Source organism: Antedon mediterranea, chromosome 2, assembly GCF_964355755.1.
Source record: "Antedon mediterranea chromosome 2, ecAntMedi1.1, whole genome shotgun sequence".
Lineage (NCBI taxonomy): Eukaryota > Metazoa > Echinodermata > Crinoidea > Comatulida > Antedonidae > Antedon > Antedon mediterranea.
In genome coordinates, this window is record NC_092671.1 from 16,561,799 (window position 1) to 16,581,630 (window position 19,832).

Genomic DNA, 19,832 nt, shown 5'->3' on the forward strand with positions numbered 1-19,832 from the left:
TCCACTGGATGGACCATCCTCATAAAATATTGTTAAAATAAATAAACCTACATTACATAACAAACAAAATGAAACCACATGTAGTTTTGATCCTTTTATTTATTTACTATTCAAGGAGAATTGCTACAACTGCTCATACTTTTCCTTATATAGCATCTTTATGAAGGAATAAGAGTTTTAACGGAAACATAGATTTCTTTGGTTTCATTAGATAACAACAAAAAATAAAAACACAACAATGAAAAACAATTGTTATAGGAACTACAAGTAAATACAATTTTTTATATGTGAATTCTTTAGATTTCTCCTTTTACTATGCCATGGTTGCATTTAATATTCATATTTATAATAAGCCATGAAACAGTATATACGTATTTAACTCAACTTTGTAATTTTATCAGAAAGTAAATATGAATTAGTCTATTTATACTTGATTATCTCTTTCTTTTACAAGTTGGTAATCAGAATCACAGTTTAGTGGCATTGTGGTTCGGTTTTGAACATACAGGCCTTTAACCTCAAATGCCTTGGTTCAATCAATTTTCTGCAAAGCACAGATAAATCATAGTAAGTATTGGTAGTAGTAAATCAATGCTTTTTCCAATGATAATATAATAATAACTATGGTTCAAAGTTCATTCTAAATATAACACAACAAATAATATATATAATAAACATTCACATATTGAGACAATCAACCAAATTGGTTGACATTTAATTTTTGTATTCAATTATACTTTTTTTATGGCGTGACATTATGAACTCCATCTCGGATGCGTCCACATAATGATGATGATAATGTTTAATGTTTGTGGGAAGTTAAAGTTATGTTAAATAAGGCTATGCTGGTGATTCCTAAGGAAATTTGTTCTAACTTATGAATTTTTTTTTCTGAAATTAAATATAACATATATAAATGGAACTCTTTTTCTGCAAACTTCTGTCAAACAAGTTTATAAGAACATGTGTTTGACATTATGTTACTCAAAAATAATTATATTAACAATTTATTATTTTATCTTATACGGAAATTAATTATCATTATATTAATTATCTATTCCGACATTTTTTAATTAAAGAAAAAAACAATTTGAATGAATCTAATCAGCTGAAACGTCTCCAAAAATCCATTGCACTAAACACATTTATCATCATTCCAATTTGATAAATGATTACATTGGCAAAGACCACTGTTCACTAGCTACACAATATCAAAGAATATCTGTTTTCAACAACAAATAATGGGATTATGAAGTCACATACACAAACCAACAGTGGTGTGTTGGTAATCTATATGAGTGCTGCTTACCTGGATAAACCTACAATATCTTTTCTTTTCGTAAATGTAATCCTCTCTTCAGAAAGAGGGGCTATTTTCGGTTTATCCAGGTACGTTAAGCACACAATAAACTGAAACACCATCAAATTTTAAAATCTATACACACAAATCCCATTACTTAACAAATCTGAATTAATGTCAAACATGTATGGATTTGTTATTCCTTGATGAAACATGTTTATGATAAAATCAATTGTTTCACCAATAATCTATTTAATAGAGTAGTTATCACAATTTTAATCTGGTAAACCACGGAGTTCTCCATGGGTAAACTAACCCAAATAAGCACAATTATTTGAACACAGAGGCACAATAATTGTGTATTACTATTAGTGATTTCAATGTGTTTCTGTTTCGATACAAAAGGTTGCAATTTAAAATAGTGTTTTAAACAGCCAAATATAAAAGAAATATCAAATTCTTCACCAAAAAAATGTTTTGAAATGGAACAAATCTAACTAATTTATTAAAATAAAGCCATAGTTGCCTTAAGCTGGACAGAAACCCTGTTTTGATATAATTAAGAAATGTCTTAATTAAGGAAAAAGAAAGCAAATATTTATGGGTAGCGAGAATAAATTAAGAAATAATCTACTAAACCAACGTACAAAGTGTCCTAAAATTAGGCAAATGAATATAAGTATTTGAATGAAAAAAAAAAACGTTTCAAATTTGAGGGCAAGAATAAAAACAATGTTTACGGATCTAAGTCCTTTTAAAGGCATATTTCTAGGAGCATTGAATGTTAAATATCAAATTAACAAAAAAAGACAAACATTAATATGTAAAAATTCTCTTTGCATAATAAAAACAGGCGATAATTAATATTTTCCACATCAACAAAGCCTATGCTATATAAATAAATATAAACGAGTAATACAGTCATATACAAAAAACTGGAGCACTTCATTTCAATATTATAAACATATATATCTTTGATAAAATCCATAAAAATAAACAAAAAGATTGTAAATGTACAAAAAATAAAATGTTAAAACATAAAGGATACCATTGTTTTAAGACTCGGTTTCAGAGTCAAAACTTAAAATTTTAAAATGTAATAATGTACTATTAAAATTAGAACACAAAACTCTTTGTTATACAATTTATAGCATTGTACATTACTATTGATGAGAACAAAAATATAAATGTATTACTATATTGCATGCAACTGTACTCAGCAGTGAAGAATACGTAATTCAGTGTAGAACAAACATTACATCACAAAATACTGTGTTGATTTTTGTATGACTAATCAGTGTAACATATGACATCATACCACAATAAGTAAAACTAGTATGACATCATGAAGTACATTGTAATAACAAAATATATATCTTAACATACAGTGTAAACAACCATAGGTTTGCCTATGCCTATGACATCATATGAAATACAGTGTAAAATATGTACGGTATTATACAGTACACACAAGTATGACATCATAACATGCAGTGTACACAAAAGTATGACATAACATACAGTGTACAAAAAGTATGACATCTTAACAGAGTGTACAAACAAGTATGACATCATAACAGTGTATATGTATATTATAACATACAGTGTACACAAAAGTATGACATCATCACATAGTGTGTATAAAAGAGAATTACATAACATACAGTGTACACATAAATATGACATCATAACATACAGTGTACACATAAATATGACATCATAACATACAGTGTAAACATGAAGTATGATATCATAATTAAACACTATACCCAAAATGTTAATGTCTTCAAAAAATATTCATATTGGGCATATAATCTCATCAGTGCAGAATATAATATTTAGTTTAAACAAAAAGCACACTATATAATTTCAGCTGCTGAGTTGGTAAATGTGCTTGTTAAATACTATGCTCCATGAAGGAGTAACTGTATGTAACGCAAATAATGTAACCAATCACAAGTGATTCTTCTGAACTGTGCTATTAAAGATGTTTTATGCTTTCAATATACAACTATAGGCTTAAAAATAGTATAATAATAATACTACAAAATATACCTATACATAATTAATATAGACAATAGATTCAAAGGGAAAGAATTTGTAATGAATCAGTAATTTATCAATTTGTTTTCAAAATAATATATGTACTGCCCTCTAGAGGCATAAATTTGCATTTTGATAAAATACAGACAAGAGAAAGCAAACTGGTTCAGAAATGTTTTTTGTTGTTTCAAAGTCAAACATATTTCTCTTATTTTTTGTGTACGTTTAAAGAAAAATAGCATTTTTATGTTAAATAAATTTTTTTTTATAATAAATACTACAAATTTATTTTTCTTATGACTCTACAATTATGTCTATAATATGATTGTATAATAACCATTCAGACATTAAAAAGCCAAAATTGACAATCAAAATACACTCCTTTCACAACCAATTACCAACCAACGTCCAGTCTGTGTATTTACTTGAATCTGCCACACATTTCAACGTAATGATCACATTATTGAAGACACAACTCATTTGGTTAATGCATGTAGATAATAGTGAACCACTTCGCCAATTGTATCTGCTGCCCTCTAGAATAAAATCTTTCCTTCTACCGTTGGTAAGCAAGTAACGTTTCTGCATGGCGTTCGTTCAGAATTCTAAGGCCCCAGAGTATTTGTATACAAGAAGGGAACACAGTAAACTCCTTTGGATGACTGTGTGACAATAAGTGTTCCAAGCTGGCTAAAATGTCTGTCTGAAGTATCTTAATTATCTCGCAATTCTTTAAGCCTGGACGGTCTGAAAATAAAATTACATACAATATGTGTATTAACAAAATCAACAAATTAAAAATTCTTTAAAAAACAGGTTTCTGTGAAAGTTTTTACAAACAGTTGATCAGAATTACAACTTTCTATATAATGGCTATTCTAACTGATTCTCTCTGATACAGTGCAACATATCATGTGAACCCCAATCATAGGTCATAAGCATAACCTATTATAATACGGTTACCACATGTGACAATGTATTATAGAATTTGCCTATGATCCTGGACACATAATACTATATGTGGAGATACAGTATAAAGAGAATCATGTGGTCATTTGATGAAGGCACTTACTGACCTACAGCGATTCTTTCATTGTTTACCCTGCATACACACAAGTACATGAATTACTCACAATGAAGTGATTACAATTCAAAATATTGTTATTCTTACCACTAGCAATCATGACGGCTGTTTGTAGCATTATCATTTCTTCTTTTGTTAATTTTAACCGATTCACTTGTGTTGCAAAGTCAAACATCGCATTCATTAAGATGTCAAGACCTAAAGTACAGATAATTTTATATTAATTATAACAATTTTAATATGTTATTACTAGCATTGTTTATGAACTAGCAATATGAAAAGTTTACACATAATTTCTGAACAATTATACTCCATTTTTAAAAAAATAATGCAAAAAATCACTAATCCCTTACATCTCAACGGATGACAAGTAATGCGTTGTTTTCAAATTGATTCCATCCTACAGACGGACATACAATACAAAATGAAGCCATCTTGAGTTTTATTAATACTAATCCCACGTTGACCGTCCAATGACCCTTATTTGACCTCAAGCCACAATACATTCTACTAACGAGCATGTTATTAATGAGGAAATACAATCCATTTCAGCAAACTGCATTGTTTATTACATTTCAAATGACCGTTATAGAGATGGAGCAAGCAAAAAAAAACATTTGAAAACGCATCTACTGTACAATCCTTTTGTTCTATGTTACTATATTACAAATACTCATCTAAAACTGAATTTAAATATAATATAAATTTACATGCATAGAGAAAAACTAAATTCTGGAAATTACAAATTTAATTTATTATGAAAATGAGAAAAAGCCACCTAAACTAAGATTTGAACCTGGCATCTCCAGGTATGTTTCAAATTTGATTGGATAGCAACTTTTTAACACCCTTGTATACGGCCACGCTATTCGTCTTGAGTAGATTGTATATTGATGAATTTATTAAATAGTGTATTATTATTAATAGTAGAATATTAAGAAAAAAAATCCTAAAATTAGTAGATTCCTATTATTGACATACATACCCATGTGAGCGAAATCCTCACGCGTATAGACCGTTCCATTTAATGTCAGGGTAAAATTACTAGTATCAAACAGGTAGCAGAGTTGTAGAAGAACCACTTCAAAACAACCAGTTTTTAATAAACAAACCTAGAAAAAGAAAAAAAGTAATAAATTACCATGTATGAATTATGTCACAAAAAGAATTGAACACAACATAATTCTTCTTAAAATATAATCAAACAAATCTACTACACAAAACGAATTGAACACCACTCATCAACTTTTTTATTTGAGAAAAAATCCTTCGGTTCTGATCAGAATTGGAGTTGAACCCAGGATTGCAAGAATAGAAGGTTGGCATAACTGTTTGCATGCTGCTTAAGTAGCTATCATAGTTATACCTAATCTCAGTTTTACTTAAATGTAGATTTCCTGCAATATGAGCTCATTACATGCTTTGAAATAGTAATGATGATAGTTTTTCTTCTAATCATAACAGGAAATATGAAATATAGCCCACAGAAATAAAATGAGAAAGGTGATTAAAAATCTTTCGTAAAATAAGTTAATTAAGGTTTCTATTTAGCAAGAAATGATACCATTCTATTCAATGAGTATTTTCACAAATAATATCAATCAAAATTTAAACAAAAGAAGGCACAATTTGCACTAAAAGCAAAACTAGATTATTAATAAACCAATGATTATATAACATAGATAGAGTGCATGGTAAATACAGCAGTTGACAGAAGACTATCGTTTTTATATTATTATTATTAGTAGAAAAGGATTTGGCTAAATGGTACAAACGTAATCAAAACAACACCTGCATATTACAAACTGTCTGAAAACCTACCAACCTGTGTACTGTATATATATAATTACACTTTTAATAGTAAATAAATAAATTAATAGTTTTAGCAGCCAATTCTAATCATAGCTAATTGTTGTAACTGTATATGAAATCAAACAGAAGTACGGATAAAAAATACTTTTTAGTTTGATATAATATAATAATATAATAATAATAATAATAATAATACGGTAATAACTCAATGAAAAACTAAATACTTCTTATTTAATGACATTACTCATTAACAGCAAAAAGAAAAGAAAGAAATATTTTATTGTATTATTTAGGCTCATCGTTTTAATAGTTTTTCGAAAAACGATTTTGCATGATTGAAGGATCTCTCCTTGTCTCTTAAACCAGGAAGATATTTTACATTTCCCTGCTTAAACATTGAAATCATTCAAGTAGAGAGAAATAGGAGAAAAAAAAGTGAAATTAAAATCTCCCTAAAGGCACAGTAGGTAGTTCAAATGGCTGTTTAAATAGCTACTATATTATTTTAAAAAATAGTTCACTGCCAGCCTAGTTTCCAGGAAGGACCAGCAATAATGTAGGCCATGTTAACAAGATCCCCTGGGCACTATCAATTTAAAGATGATAGTTTTGTTTAAGTAGCAAACCAGGTCAGACTTATGGAGATAAAAAAACCTGTAACATGAGTAGATTTACATGTAATCACATATTTATTAAAAGACTCAGGAAGTAAAGTGTGAAGAATTGTTGTTTACTTCAGTTATATTTATCAGTATGTGAACCTTTGGTAAATTGATTACATACTCCTCTGGTGTAACCCTCGCAGTAGGGCTAAAATTAATATATTGTAAGAAACTAGGGCGCATTTAGAAGGGTGCAAATATTACGTGCAAATGTTTTTGGGTACCTAATTGCTCAAATACATGCCATACAAGTCAATGTTGTGCTTACAATATTCATTGTAGGGATACTGTAGAGCTAGAAAATTGTTTCTTCACTACTATATAGTATTATATAATATGCCCCAGATTGCTTGATTTAAAATGTGGCATGTATGATTTTGTCTGTACATTAATAGTAACAGTTTAAAATTCCATTTGAATGGGCACTACAGTAATCACAAAATAGTTTATAAAAATGGGGTATTTAGGTAAAACTACTTAATACTACATCATACCTAAATTGAATAACAATGTGGAAACTGTGTATTCTTTTTATGATCATTCAAATAAGATTTATACTATGTAATAAATGTTGTAAAAAATCATAAAACGCAACATCGATGCAGTGAAATTAGGGGATTAGACAAAAGTAGCAGGATCGTCATGGCTTTGCGCTATTAACATTGAATTAATGGTGAAAAACTAGATAGAAGCTGTAAACCTTATTCCCTATATAAGATAAACAGACAGATTAAAATAAATTACGAAACCTAGTTCCAGTAAACAATTTAGGTTATTACATCATAAATAAATAATGATAAATATACTTGTCCGACATAATATAGAGTCAAGCCTTTTATACCCTAGAGTATACAACAACCTATTAATGGGTTAAATTAATTGGGCCAAGCATTTTAAATACTAAAAAGGGAGAGAAAAAAGTGACAGCTATTATAATACCTACAGCCGGCCTCCTGCAAATTAAAATCCTCAATATAAGTTTCTTTTTCTTGCTCTTTTCAATGTAGCCAATAGAAAAGGTGATAGAAAAAAGAAGTGAAGACTGTACAGGAAGACACATACAAAGGGAAAGAATAGATAGTAAATATAGTAATATTAATAATGGAAAAAAAAGAGGGAAAAGAGAGATAAAAAAACCTAAAAGAAAGAACAGTGATGAAAAAGAAAGTAAAAGATTAGAAAGAGGAGGAAATTATGGTGAAAATTGAAAAAGGAAAAAAACAGTAGAAGGAAAAACACAATCAATATTGTACAAAAAATAAATAAACCAGAGAAATGATATACAGTAGTAGAAACTATACAGTTAGGTGAAATTAAAAATGGACAAAAAAATAGTAGAAATATAGAAGAATATATAAAGAACATAACCAATATTGTACAAAAAATAATTAATAAACTAGAGCAATGATATACAATATTAAAAACTATACAGTTAGGTGAAATTAAATTTAAATTGATAGTTTTAGAACTTTTTAATTAAAATTCACATATACAGTTCAGTGGGAAATAAATGTTGCGAAATAAATAATGTTTTAAATAAGCAACACACTTTACAGATGAATAAATGTATAATTTTTTTTTGTATGTTAGAATTATGACACGTATACAAATTATTCTAAAATTAAATATTAATGTCAATATTTTTGTTTAATCATAATTTTAAAATTTACCCTTGAGACAAAATCAAATATTAAATTTAAAATGATGTGTCATAATCGCATTGGCTTTCTTCAGACACAAAATTAAAATTAAACAGTTTTGAATCGGTTGAAAAGTAAACGATAGAAACGGACAAATAAATTCTGTCAGGTTGCAAAAGCATTCGGTAAAGTCACCCTAGGGATACGATTTGCGGTAGGGGAGATTCATCCTATTAAATTTACTGTCATGAAATGTCGTAACAATGCATTTTTAAAATATATTAGGTTGTTTTAATTCAAAAATGCATTTTACATAATATGTCCATACAATTGGGAAATATATTTTCAGATGAGATATTTTATTATATACAATCTTAGAAACTATGTTTGCAATTTAACAATTCAAACAATTCTTGGCTTTCTAACTTAAACACAAAACATGTTTGCATTTAGTTAGCATGAAAGACTACTCTAGCCTAGTCATAGAACCAGTGGCATAACAGTTATGAGCACTCGCTGGCTAAACCCAGATCCCGAGTGGCCCCTGAGCAGGGCCAAGAGTAAGAAAAGGGCCTTAAATTATGTCGAAAAAGAATAAATATGCCAGAGGCCTCCAGTGTTGGAGGGTCACTATGCCACTGCATAGAACCAGAAAAACTATAAATTATAGCTTTTCTTTTTTAATATAATTACCTGGTCGTCATGCTGTAGAGATGCATATCCAGGAATCCCTTTGGAGAAAGCAATTATTTGGTTGATTGCTGGAGAAAACCTATCGCTAAAATCTTCATCTTCATCATTGTTACCAGAACCCTATACAAAACAAATACATTGATGTGTTATTAAATTGAAACTAAAATATAGGTTTAAATTTGTGTAAAAAAAGCCTTGTTTCCCTCTTGTTACTGAAGGCCAGTAAAATAAATTTTATATGTGCAGAAATTACATAGGATTGTAGTATTCAACTTGATTAGATTTTATAGGGGAAAATGTGGCGTGTGGCGCAGTGTGTTGGACGTTGGACTACTGACCGAGGTTCGAATCCAACTCTCGCTGTATTGCTTGTATCCGTAGGCAAGATACTTTACTTACGTTTGCCTCTCTCCACCCAGGTGTATAAATGGGTACCCGGTTAGATCAAGACACAACGTTGCGCTGATTACTAGCTGCATTATGGAAGCATGTTTCCATAGGCGTTTGATCAAAAAAAAAGACTGGGGTAATGTTCAGCGCATTGAGAACTTGCTTATATGCGCTATATAAGAATGAACTATTATTATTATTAAAATGTAAAAGGTGCCTGAAATTCCGTTTTTTGTTTTAAGTTGTAAATACATACTGTATATTTAATGTCATGTGGATGCTAAACTGCAGGTGAATTTTATATATAAATATAGTCTTCCTAGATGCATCTTGTTATATTTTGCACATAAAAATTAAGTAACTACTACTAAATGTATCATTACTGCCATAGTGTATTGGAAATCAATTGTACGTGGATAAAGCAAATAGTTTGGTCTTAAACCTAGGACCTTTATTTCGACCAAAGGCATGATAAATGGACGGTCCAATCCACGAGTTAAGTAACATTTCCGGTTTTATATCACCTTCTGGCAAAATTTAGAATAACAAGCCACAGTATCATTGGATTTAGCAAGCTTGGTTAAGAATAATTAATTTGTGCAATCAATTTTAGTTGTGTAACTATGTTGAGAAAAATGGTATTATGATGAAGTACATGTCTTGTAGTGACACTAATAGTCTTTCAAGGTTAACCAATAAATAACGACTATAGTACGCTGAGAATGATAATAGAGCGCTTAAAATAATGTCAATGATGAAGGAAATTAAGAATTTTTATGTTTTGTCAAGAATCTAAAATATTCTAGTTACTTAGCAATGATATTGAAAACAAAAATGTAAACAAAAGTAAATAGAAAATTATGGTAATAAGTTGACCATGGATGTTGATGCTATAATATTGCTGAGGATATGATGATGATAAAATTGCTATTGGTGGTACAATAATTATTGGTGGTGGTGGTGATGTAGATGATGTTACTGGTAATGACAATGAGGTATGGTATTTAGTGGGGGCAAGGAGGATACTGATGCAGAGTTAAGTGTTTTCGTACTTCTACAGTAAATATGATCCCAACTACATGTAATTTGTTTTTCTTTGTATGAACAAATTTACCTTTACCCCATTTTATTTATCAGACGAAATAAATGTTGAGAAAATGCAAATTTCGTTAATAGAAAATGTTGGTGGTTTTACATCAGTCATTCTGCACATGTTTATCGGACATGTGTAGAATGAATTCCTGCCATAAACCGAAAGGTCAGCCACACAGTTGGGGGAAATCAAGAATCAGGGCTTTTCATGGTTGATTTGTCTATAATTTACCTCCGCCAAGGAGGTATATGTAATAGGTAGCGTGTGTTTGTTACTTGGCCAAATTGAAAATTGGCCAAGTATGTTGATCTGTTTGTTTGTTTGTTTGTTTGTTTGTTAGCAGGATTACTCAAAAAGTAATTACAAGATCTTTACCAAAATGAATGTATAGATAGATATGTGGTCAAGGACCATTCCATTAAATTTTGGGACCATTGTCCCAATTCTGGACCACTTTTTAGTATACTTTTCAGACCTGCTAGTGTTAAAAGATAGGACAGAATTTTTCAAAAGCCGGCGAGCAGTCTTAAAGTAACAAGTATACTGAAATTGCATTTTCTCGAGAACTACTTGTCCTTTTTCGCGTTGCTGTTCTATTGTTAGTCAACTGAAGCTATTGTTAATTGAAAGGCTTGTTACATAACCATTACACCAAACTCGCATACACATGCTTGTAGTGAAATTAGCCTAAATCACAAACAGCATTAAGACACACACAAATATATATATATTTTTTTTTTACCGGAGAAATCTTATGTAGGAGAATTTTACAGTAGGCGGAGGTATGCACTCTTGGAGTGGCTTTCTAGTTGTTACTGTTTTGTTTTACTAAGGGTTTCCTGTAACTTTAGGCCAAAACAAAATTGTGCATAATGTTGTATTGTATGTAATTCTGAAGTATTTATCTCTATCTCCACAAAGTTTTAATTTCCAATAGTGAAGACTGAGTGTTGAAAAAAGTCAGACAGTAATAACAACAACATTCATCATGTTTGCAAAAGAATAAAATAGAAATAAGACACATTCACCATTTGTCAAAGTAGGCTTAAAAATTCTAAAGTCAGAACATCTTGGTAACCAATGATGTTGACATTGAACAATAATTTTTAAATAGATTATCAAAAAATGTGGTATGTGGGTTAAACATAAAAGTGGCTGGGTATTATAATAAGTCTGTTTAAAATGACAAATTACATAATTATTAAATCCTCATTTCCTTCTTTCTGTACAATATTTAATGAAAACACCACCACAAAAATAATAAATCTCATTTTTCAGTTGAAGTTGTGGTTAATGACCCCACTAGGTTTTAATGATCTATAATGAATCAAGGTTGTCCAAAGTGGATCAATAACAAAGACTTTAATAGGATCTTTAATCTGTATTGCATCAAAATACTTGGATGAATTTGGTACAATTGAAAGTTTAACATTCGCTCATGACAAATGGCATTCGCAACACCTGCAGAATACAATATCGTAAATGTTAAAACTCATTTCTTATATGAGTTTTTTTTATAATATAATCGCATAAACCTTATTGCTTTAATGACCAAGTTTTAACAAATAGCACTCGCAATAATTTTCTCTTTAATACAAGATAACCTTACCATAAGGATGGTACAGTTCTCGCTCTACCTGTGAGAGCCTCCAATCAAAAGATTTATATAATATAAGATTTTATGATGGTACCCAATACTATGGTTGGGGTAAAATTATCAACCATGAGATACTTTCACTAATTCAGACACCCTCTTTCATGGTAAATGCAAAGCATTTTTTAAATTGTGCCAGAAAAAACTACACTAAATAATATAATAATACACACAAAAACAGTGAATGTAAAAATGAAATGCTAAATGGGTAAAATATAGCAACTTATTGTGAGAATCATTGATATACCTTTACAGCAGGATGTTTCGGCATGTTCCTTGTGTTATGATTTATTGCGGCAAGAAGAATGCGTTCTAAATTCTCGAGTTGATTGACAGATGTCATTGAATGCACGTCACACAAACTCGTTGTCAACTGTACACACTGTTCATGTAGTTCCTTGTTTCCGCACAAATCAGATTCTTTTAATCGTTTTAATAATTGTAACTGACTGTTCTCTGTGTAATGTAATATACGACTAGGTTTTGCAATCTTTGTTTCATTAAATATATTGTTAAAAGTTTGTTCAGGCTTTGAAATGTGATTTCCGTCTGTCGTTTCCTGCTTAATGTCTACTGTATTGGATCCGTTGTTGTTCCAAAGTGGGACATATCGTTTTTTTGGGTGTATAGTATCGTGCGTATTATTTTCTTGGCTAACAATAACAGAAGGTTTCACTACATCAGCTTCTCCTGACGTTGGGGAGTTTTGATAATCTTTACCGTTTAAATTTGAATCACAGTGGCCTAAATTGTTTAATCTATTAACTCCTAGCCCAAATATTGGTAAAAAAGGAGACACACTCGTATAGTCACTAGCTGAGACATGTCCATTACTGTATGCGTGTTTAACTTTACTGGCAGTGGTTGACGGGAGATTGCAGGCTGCTTGCGAAATCGGCACCACCTGTTGGTTTTCCCGAGAGGTTAGAGTCATTGGTCTTACCCCATTAGCGTCAGCAATGTCCAAATATGGAATGGCAATAGGTATATTCAGACCCGCACTAGTTGTCAAACCAATTTTGGTCATAGGGTTAAACTGATGAGGAACATATGAGCCATTCATGTGACCACTCTCACTATGCAGACGATTCATCAATGCTATGTTTCCTTCCATCTTATCGCGTTTACAGCTTAAATCAAGTGGTTGATCAGGTTGCGAAGAACCCGACGATCTTCCGTTTTGATCTGGTTGCCTTGAATGATCCCCGGCCTCTTGCATCACGGCGATCATTTTAAGCTTCTCTTTTTTTGGCACTCTTCCAAATCGCACAGCTGCGAAAAAAAGAAGAGAAAAGGAAATCAAACACTTGACCTAAATATTCAAAGTCTAGTAATGCATCAGAACTGACAGAAAAGATGGCTGTGTATAGGTCATAGCGTAAAAACACTTCATTGCAAGGATGTAACGGTACTTATGGCAAAGAACTCAATACTATTCATATATACTTTGCCAGTAAATTAATTCACTGGATTACACTAGACCTGGCGTAACCTAATTTTGCTATCCTACTATTTGACTTCTAATATCTTGACACGACACTGGACACTGTACCGTGTGCTTTGAAACGAGGTCAGAGATTGTTAATGCGAGATAAATTTGACTACCTTTCCAAATGGTTAGGAAGTTGAAAATATTGTTTGGTCTAATTTATTTAACCAACGGACCTTGCCATAACATGAACAAATTTTTATTGCACTCAATATGTTTTTATTATATTTTTTTTTTCTTTGAATCTAGTCTCTTCATTATGTGTTTGTTATCAAATACATGCTGTAATGTGATTACAAAGACATTTCCTATAGAATTGTTGCTACTATAAACAGTGATGAAGATGATGATGAAGAAACTAATTACGTGCTTTGAAAAAAGGACCCAGCTTGCAAACAAGGTATTTTCAGGTTCAATTCTGGTGAAGGGCATCACACCTATTGTATCAATGATGCAAAGAAGATTGAAAGAGACCTAAAATATTAAGCTAGTACAAAACTTAATATTTTATGTTTAAAGATCTATTGTCTCCACAAAAGCATGAAAAATAAAGATATAAAATCAGAATTTTGAAATGGCCATTTTGTAGTTTTAATAAAGTTACATCTAAATTTAACTAAAAACCCATTGTTTTACAGACAATTGGACTATTCTTTGCTTCAAATTACAGTTTTTGAGGTAACTATATTTTTTGTAATTATTTTTTAACTGTATATGCGACATTAAAATGACATATTCAACAAACAAAAGGTTTTAATTATCTTTTATCTTGCTTTTTAGAATACCAAATAAATAACAAACGTGACCAAGCACTCAATAAATACGGCTTTGAAATCTAGAAAATTAAGTTTAGCATCAATAGTAATCTGAATCGCGCAACTGTCATTTTAATGTAACAACGGGTTCATAACTTTCTTAATTTTTAGGACATCATGTTTTATACTGGTTTGCTTTACAACCGCACTTGTTTAGCTAAGAAACATAACTAGGTACGCAGCCCATAAATCATACTGAACTCTAGATAAAGCAATCAAATATAGCAGGCTGTCTTTGATGTGATCCAGACCGAAATGAATATGAAATAGAAACTAACCTATATTGAAAGATAGTTAGTTCAAATATAGGATATTTATCATGGCTTATGATTTTCCATTACAGGTTTTGTCATACAAGCTTTGTATAAATTTATTTAAGACAATCAAAGTCTTGAAACAAATTGATTTAGAACTTTTTCTTTTTTCATCTCTTGTTTTCTTAGGTCATTCGCCTGATGAGATATCATTTAATAACGACAGAAGATGACAGAGCAGGAAGCTTACTGCCGTTCACAATATACATTTTAAATAGATGTCTACTTTTATACTACTTACAATATTTTTTTTATAGTCTTGCAACATATATTATCTAAAACGATTTTATTATACTTTCAAGAATAAAACTATTTCATTAAAATTAAAAAGGTATGGCACTGAAAAAAGGCAGAATAAAAATTTGTAGGCCAATAAAAAATCCTTCTTTCAAGAGATTGCTACAAGAGATGCTCTTGTTCTAATGGTTGTTTCCATAGTACATACCATAGAGATATTATTATCTCTATGTTCATACACAGAAATGTAATACTTTTGTTCTTTTCTATTTAGTGGAAATGCGTAGAGCAATAAAACATTTACAATTTATTTCTAATAATCGATGCATGGATAAAGCTTTTTCCTTCTGAAATGTATACTTGATGGACGGTAATACATGCAGTTTGACCAGTCAGCCGCTAGACATTTCATGTAATATTATTACATATTATTGCAGTCTACTAGCCTAGAGTCGTTTTAAACTATAAGTTTCATATCATGGTCACTAAATGATTGACACTAAACAATACCCAATATAGGCCTTCACTTAACGTTCTGTTACAGTGTATGGAAGTTATCAGGAAATTATAATAGCAGTTTGTAGGCTAGTTGAACTAGAAATCTGAACCCCGAAAATGGGTTAATAGTTACTATACACAACTTTTATACTAGAACACACAAATGGGTTTGAGTGTATGGGTTGATACTTGCGGCACTGAGAACACTGTGGACAGTTTGACCTATTTCATAAGTCATTTTGCAGCAATGGATTACGCATATACTGAACACCTCCTCCTTTATTGTCCAGCAAATGCTAAAGTTTAAACACTTATGATTCATTTATTTAATAAATTATACTACGACTGTTTTTCTTATTTATTTACTTTTAAAATTTTTTATTTTACTTAAATGTATTTTTACTTCTTATTTTATATTCTTACTATGTATATCTTACTCGTCATAATTGATTATGTTTATTGTATCTTTTCTGGTGGGTAAGCCTTAATGTTCTTTGAACTTATTTGCCCACCAGCCACACATCTTTCTTGTATATATATATGTTTATTGTTTCTTAATTATCATATTCATTTTGTGTGGAAAATCAATAAAAACAAACAAACAAACAGCTATATTTGATTTTAATTAATTAATATTTGTTCATCTTCTGGATTCAAAACTGTCTCTTGCAATTTAGCAAAATAAATTTACTTGAATTGAATTGAACCTTGGGCGAGCTTACTGTACATCCAGGCCAAGAAAAACTTTAAATTAAAGGTTCTTCATCCTCATTATCATCTAGTTCAAAAATAATACTTCTTATAGCAACAAAAGACACAGCCTCCTGTTTGTATTAAAATACTGTAAAATAATACTAATTATTATATCATATCTAATTTCAGAAACAGATGGGAACATGATTGACACATGTATCAATATTTTAGGCCCTGTTTCTGCTGCCAATCCCAAATATACCTTATAAATATACCGTATAAATATACGGTATATATACCGTATATGAAATTCGTGCACCGTTTCCGCTGCACATACTTTGTGGGTGGGCTGTAAAAAAGTTGACTTTCATTTAATACCCAAAATGCATTTCATGAGACGGAAGTATGGATTGACCTAGAGTCTCGTGTAGTGAGGTTTATACCTGACAAAAACAAAACAATGATGGTTTCTCAAAACGTCGTAGCATTGCTTTCTATTTTAAATCTAATGAGCAGAAGTGGCAACGAATTTACACCGCACAAACAATCTAGAAATGTAGAATGGGCATTGACTAGATTTATGCAAAGAAGACGACGGCGTTTGCCGATAACTTTGGCGTTAAGTCTACCACAAATTTTGCTTTTATTTTGTTTGAGATACTTTTGTAAATCTCGGTATCTCTTCTGTTACCATGCAGTCTACCCCCAACCTTCGCTTCTCCCCACAATTGAATTGCAAAAATAGTTATTTCTTCAGTCCACAGTGACATTTTGATCTGTTGCTTGCTTATACACGTGTGTGTCAATGCAGCAGAAAAACCAAACAAACGCGTCACGCTCTGTTAGTTTTGACCTCGTGTCATGGGCCGGGTCACATATACGGTATATTTTGAGTGCAGCAGAAACGGGGTACGAAATATACGGTATATTTTGGAATATACCGTATAATATCCACAAACGATGGGGATATTTATGCGTATTATTTATACATATACCGCATATATATACGGTATATTTTTTATGAGACCCGTTTCTGCTGCCAAAAAATATACCGTATATATACAGTATATTTTTGGCAGCAGAAACGGGGCCTTAGAACACTAACAATAAAACTATTTCCCAATGAGAAAACTTCTTCACTTTAATACAATTTATTCAACTCTCAAAATGTTGAAAGAGCTTACTGTATAAATTGAAAATATGTTTTGATTTTTATACTAAATTATCTACTAATTTTATGTTAATTGCGTATATAAATCAATCAATCAATCAATCAATCGTTCGATTTATATAGCGCCAATCCAACATTCATTGCTCATGGCACTGTAGAAAAAATCAGAAAAGGTGAGTTTTGAGTAGTGATGAATAATGATGTGTGTTTAATGTTCAAGGGTAGGTGGTTCCAGGGCCTAGGTCCAGCAACACTGAAAGTCCGATCTCCCTAACTATGTTGCTTAGTTGTCAACTGATGACGCCCTAATGATGACGCCCTAATGATGACGCCAACATCGATGGTGAAAACGTTCCAGCAGGAAAATAAATAATAATAAACATAAAAACAAAAGAGATGTGCTTTCCATTAATCAACTTGGAGGCGTGAGCTAGCAAAAGATCCTGGTCTGGTCTATCAAGAACAATAGAAAACTATCCGGAAGCAACTTGCTTATTACTCTTTGTATATCATTGGCGAAAAAAAACAGTAAGGTTCACACAACATGGATAACATTGTATGATAAAGTAGGTCAGATGAATTAACAATTAATGACCTAGCTTTTATTAGTTATTTTCAAGCTGTTAATGTTATTGTGTTCAACATTAATATGAGCAATGTACTTTAAATTTATAAGCAGATATTTGTTTTCATTACAAGTCTACCAGGATATTATTAAACCCGTAAAGAAAATCCAAAAAGCTGCCACATTAAATTTTAATAATGCTAATTGAATTGTATTTTGATTATTCAGTATTTTCATATACATATCTAAATATGTTGTATAATTTTATATATACTAATCACTATACAGTAGAGCCTCTTTAAAGTTTTAAACATGTTAAACTTATGTGTTAGAGAAAAGATATTAGTTAAATTGTTGTTTTTTTGGAGTTTTTAATTGTGTTATATTATTTATATTTTTTTTTGTTTTTTTTTGAGGAGCCTATTCACCACAAGCTTTGCTTTCTTTTAGGCTCCTCCACTTTATATTTATATATTTGTAAAGTGAAATAAATAAATTAAAATGAAATGAAATGAAATAAAGTCGAGACCCCCAAAAGTGTGTAGGGGTGTCCCTGAATAGTGGTTGGCTGATAGTGTTACAAGATATATTGCTCCTTGTTTGGTTCACAGGAAAGTGTCCCCTTAATAGGGTGTGTCCCCTTAATAGGGTGTGTCCCCTTAATAGGGTGTGTCCCCTTAATAGGGTGTGTCCCCTTATTAGGGTGTGTCCCCTGAATAGGTATCCCAAAGGAGGGGTTTTTCTATAATTAACTTCAATCAAAGTAGGAAAAATAAATCAGTTAACAATCAGAAAATCAATCCATGGCATTTTATAATCAAAAAAATGTTCAGATGTTTAATATCCAATATCCAATCAAATCAGAACCTAATAAAATATAAAAAGTGTAACATAATTTTAGAATAATACACTAAAAAGTCTCATTTTTTTTAATTTAATTTTTTTTTTGGTGCTAAATTTCTTTTGACAAACTTTAGATCATAGTACGTTTATTTCAAAGGGCTATCAGGTTTAGGATTTTCTATGAAAAAAGAATTGTTTCCATACAGTAGGTTTTTAAATATAATAATAAACTATGAAAAATGAAGCTAAATTTTATTTCAACTGAAATTATTTTAAGAAATTATATTAAAATCTTAAATTATGTTTCTGCTAAAATGCACCAATAAAAATTATTTTATTGCAGCGATTTCACATTTTCAAATTTTCAAATTACATCATGAAAATTAGCATAAGTAGTACAAGGTTGTGATTATATGTGATTTATATTTATTTTATTAACTGCTATCAATTTGAATAAAATATTATGAACCTGTAATTTCTGGTGCTTTAAGTTAACATCACTTTTACCTTGGGAATACAGGTAAAATAGCATATTTAGGGTACAAACCGATTACAGCTTTTTCCAAGGACAACAATCCATTTTATATTAATATTATCAATACTCTTAAATGATGCCATATAACCTTGAATGATGCATCATCATCAGTAGAGAACAATCCTATTACTGTTTAACATTTGTATTTCCACTGTAGTATTTATCAGCTTTAGGCTATTATTATTTATAGATCTCAACTCTCCTGAAAATCAAGCAAATCTAATGTTTTAGGTCATTTCTCATCTTCCCAAAAACAATTTTTCTCCTGCTTTTAATCCCAAAGCTTAATTATTTTCTTAAA

At 30.6% G+C, this 19,832-nt stretch overlaps 1 protein-coding gene across 2 annotated transcripts in view; it reads right to left on the reverse strand.

Annotated features, from left to right (window-relative positions):
• Positions 1-81: 81 nt before the first annotated feature.
• Positions 82-19,832, reverse strand: part of LOC140040584 (nuclear receptor subfamily 1 group D member 2-like) — a 56,261-nt gene continuing 36,510 nt past the window's right edge. For both annotated transcript variants that reach the window (XM_072086630.1, XM_072086631.1), the window contains exons 4-8: positions 12,619-13,643; positions 9,235-9,354; positions 5,413-5,539; positions 4,515-4,625; positions 82-4,090 (exon numbers count right to left, since the gene is read on the reverse strand). In XM_072086630.1, the coding sequence (XP_071942731.1) occupies positions 3,900-4,090; positions 4,515-4,625; positions 5,413-5,539; positions 9,235-9,354; positions 12,619-13,643 (1,574 nt within the window). In that variant the 3' untranslated portion in view covers positions 82-3,899. The remainder of the gene's footprint in view (positions 4,091-4,514; positions 4,626-5,412; positions 5,540-9,234; positions 9,355-12,618; positions 13,644-19,832) is intronic.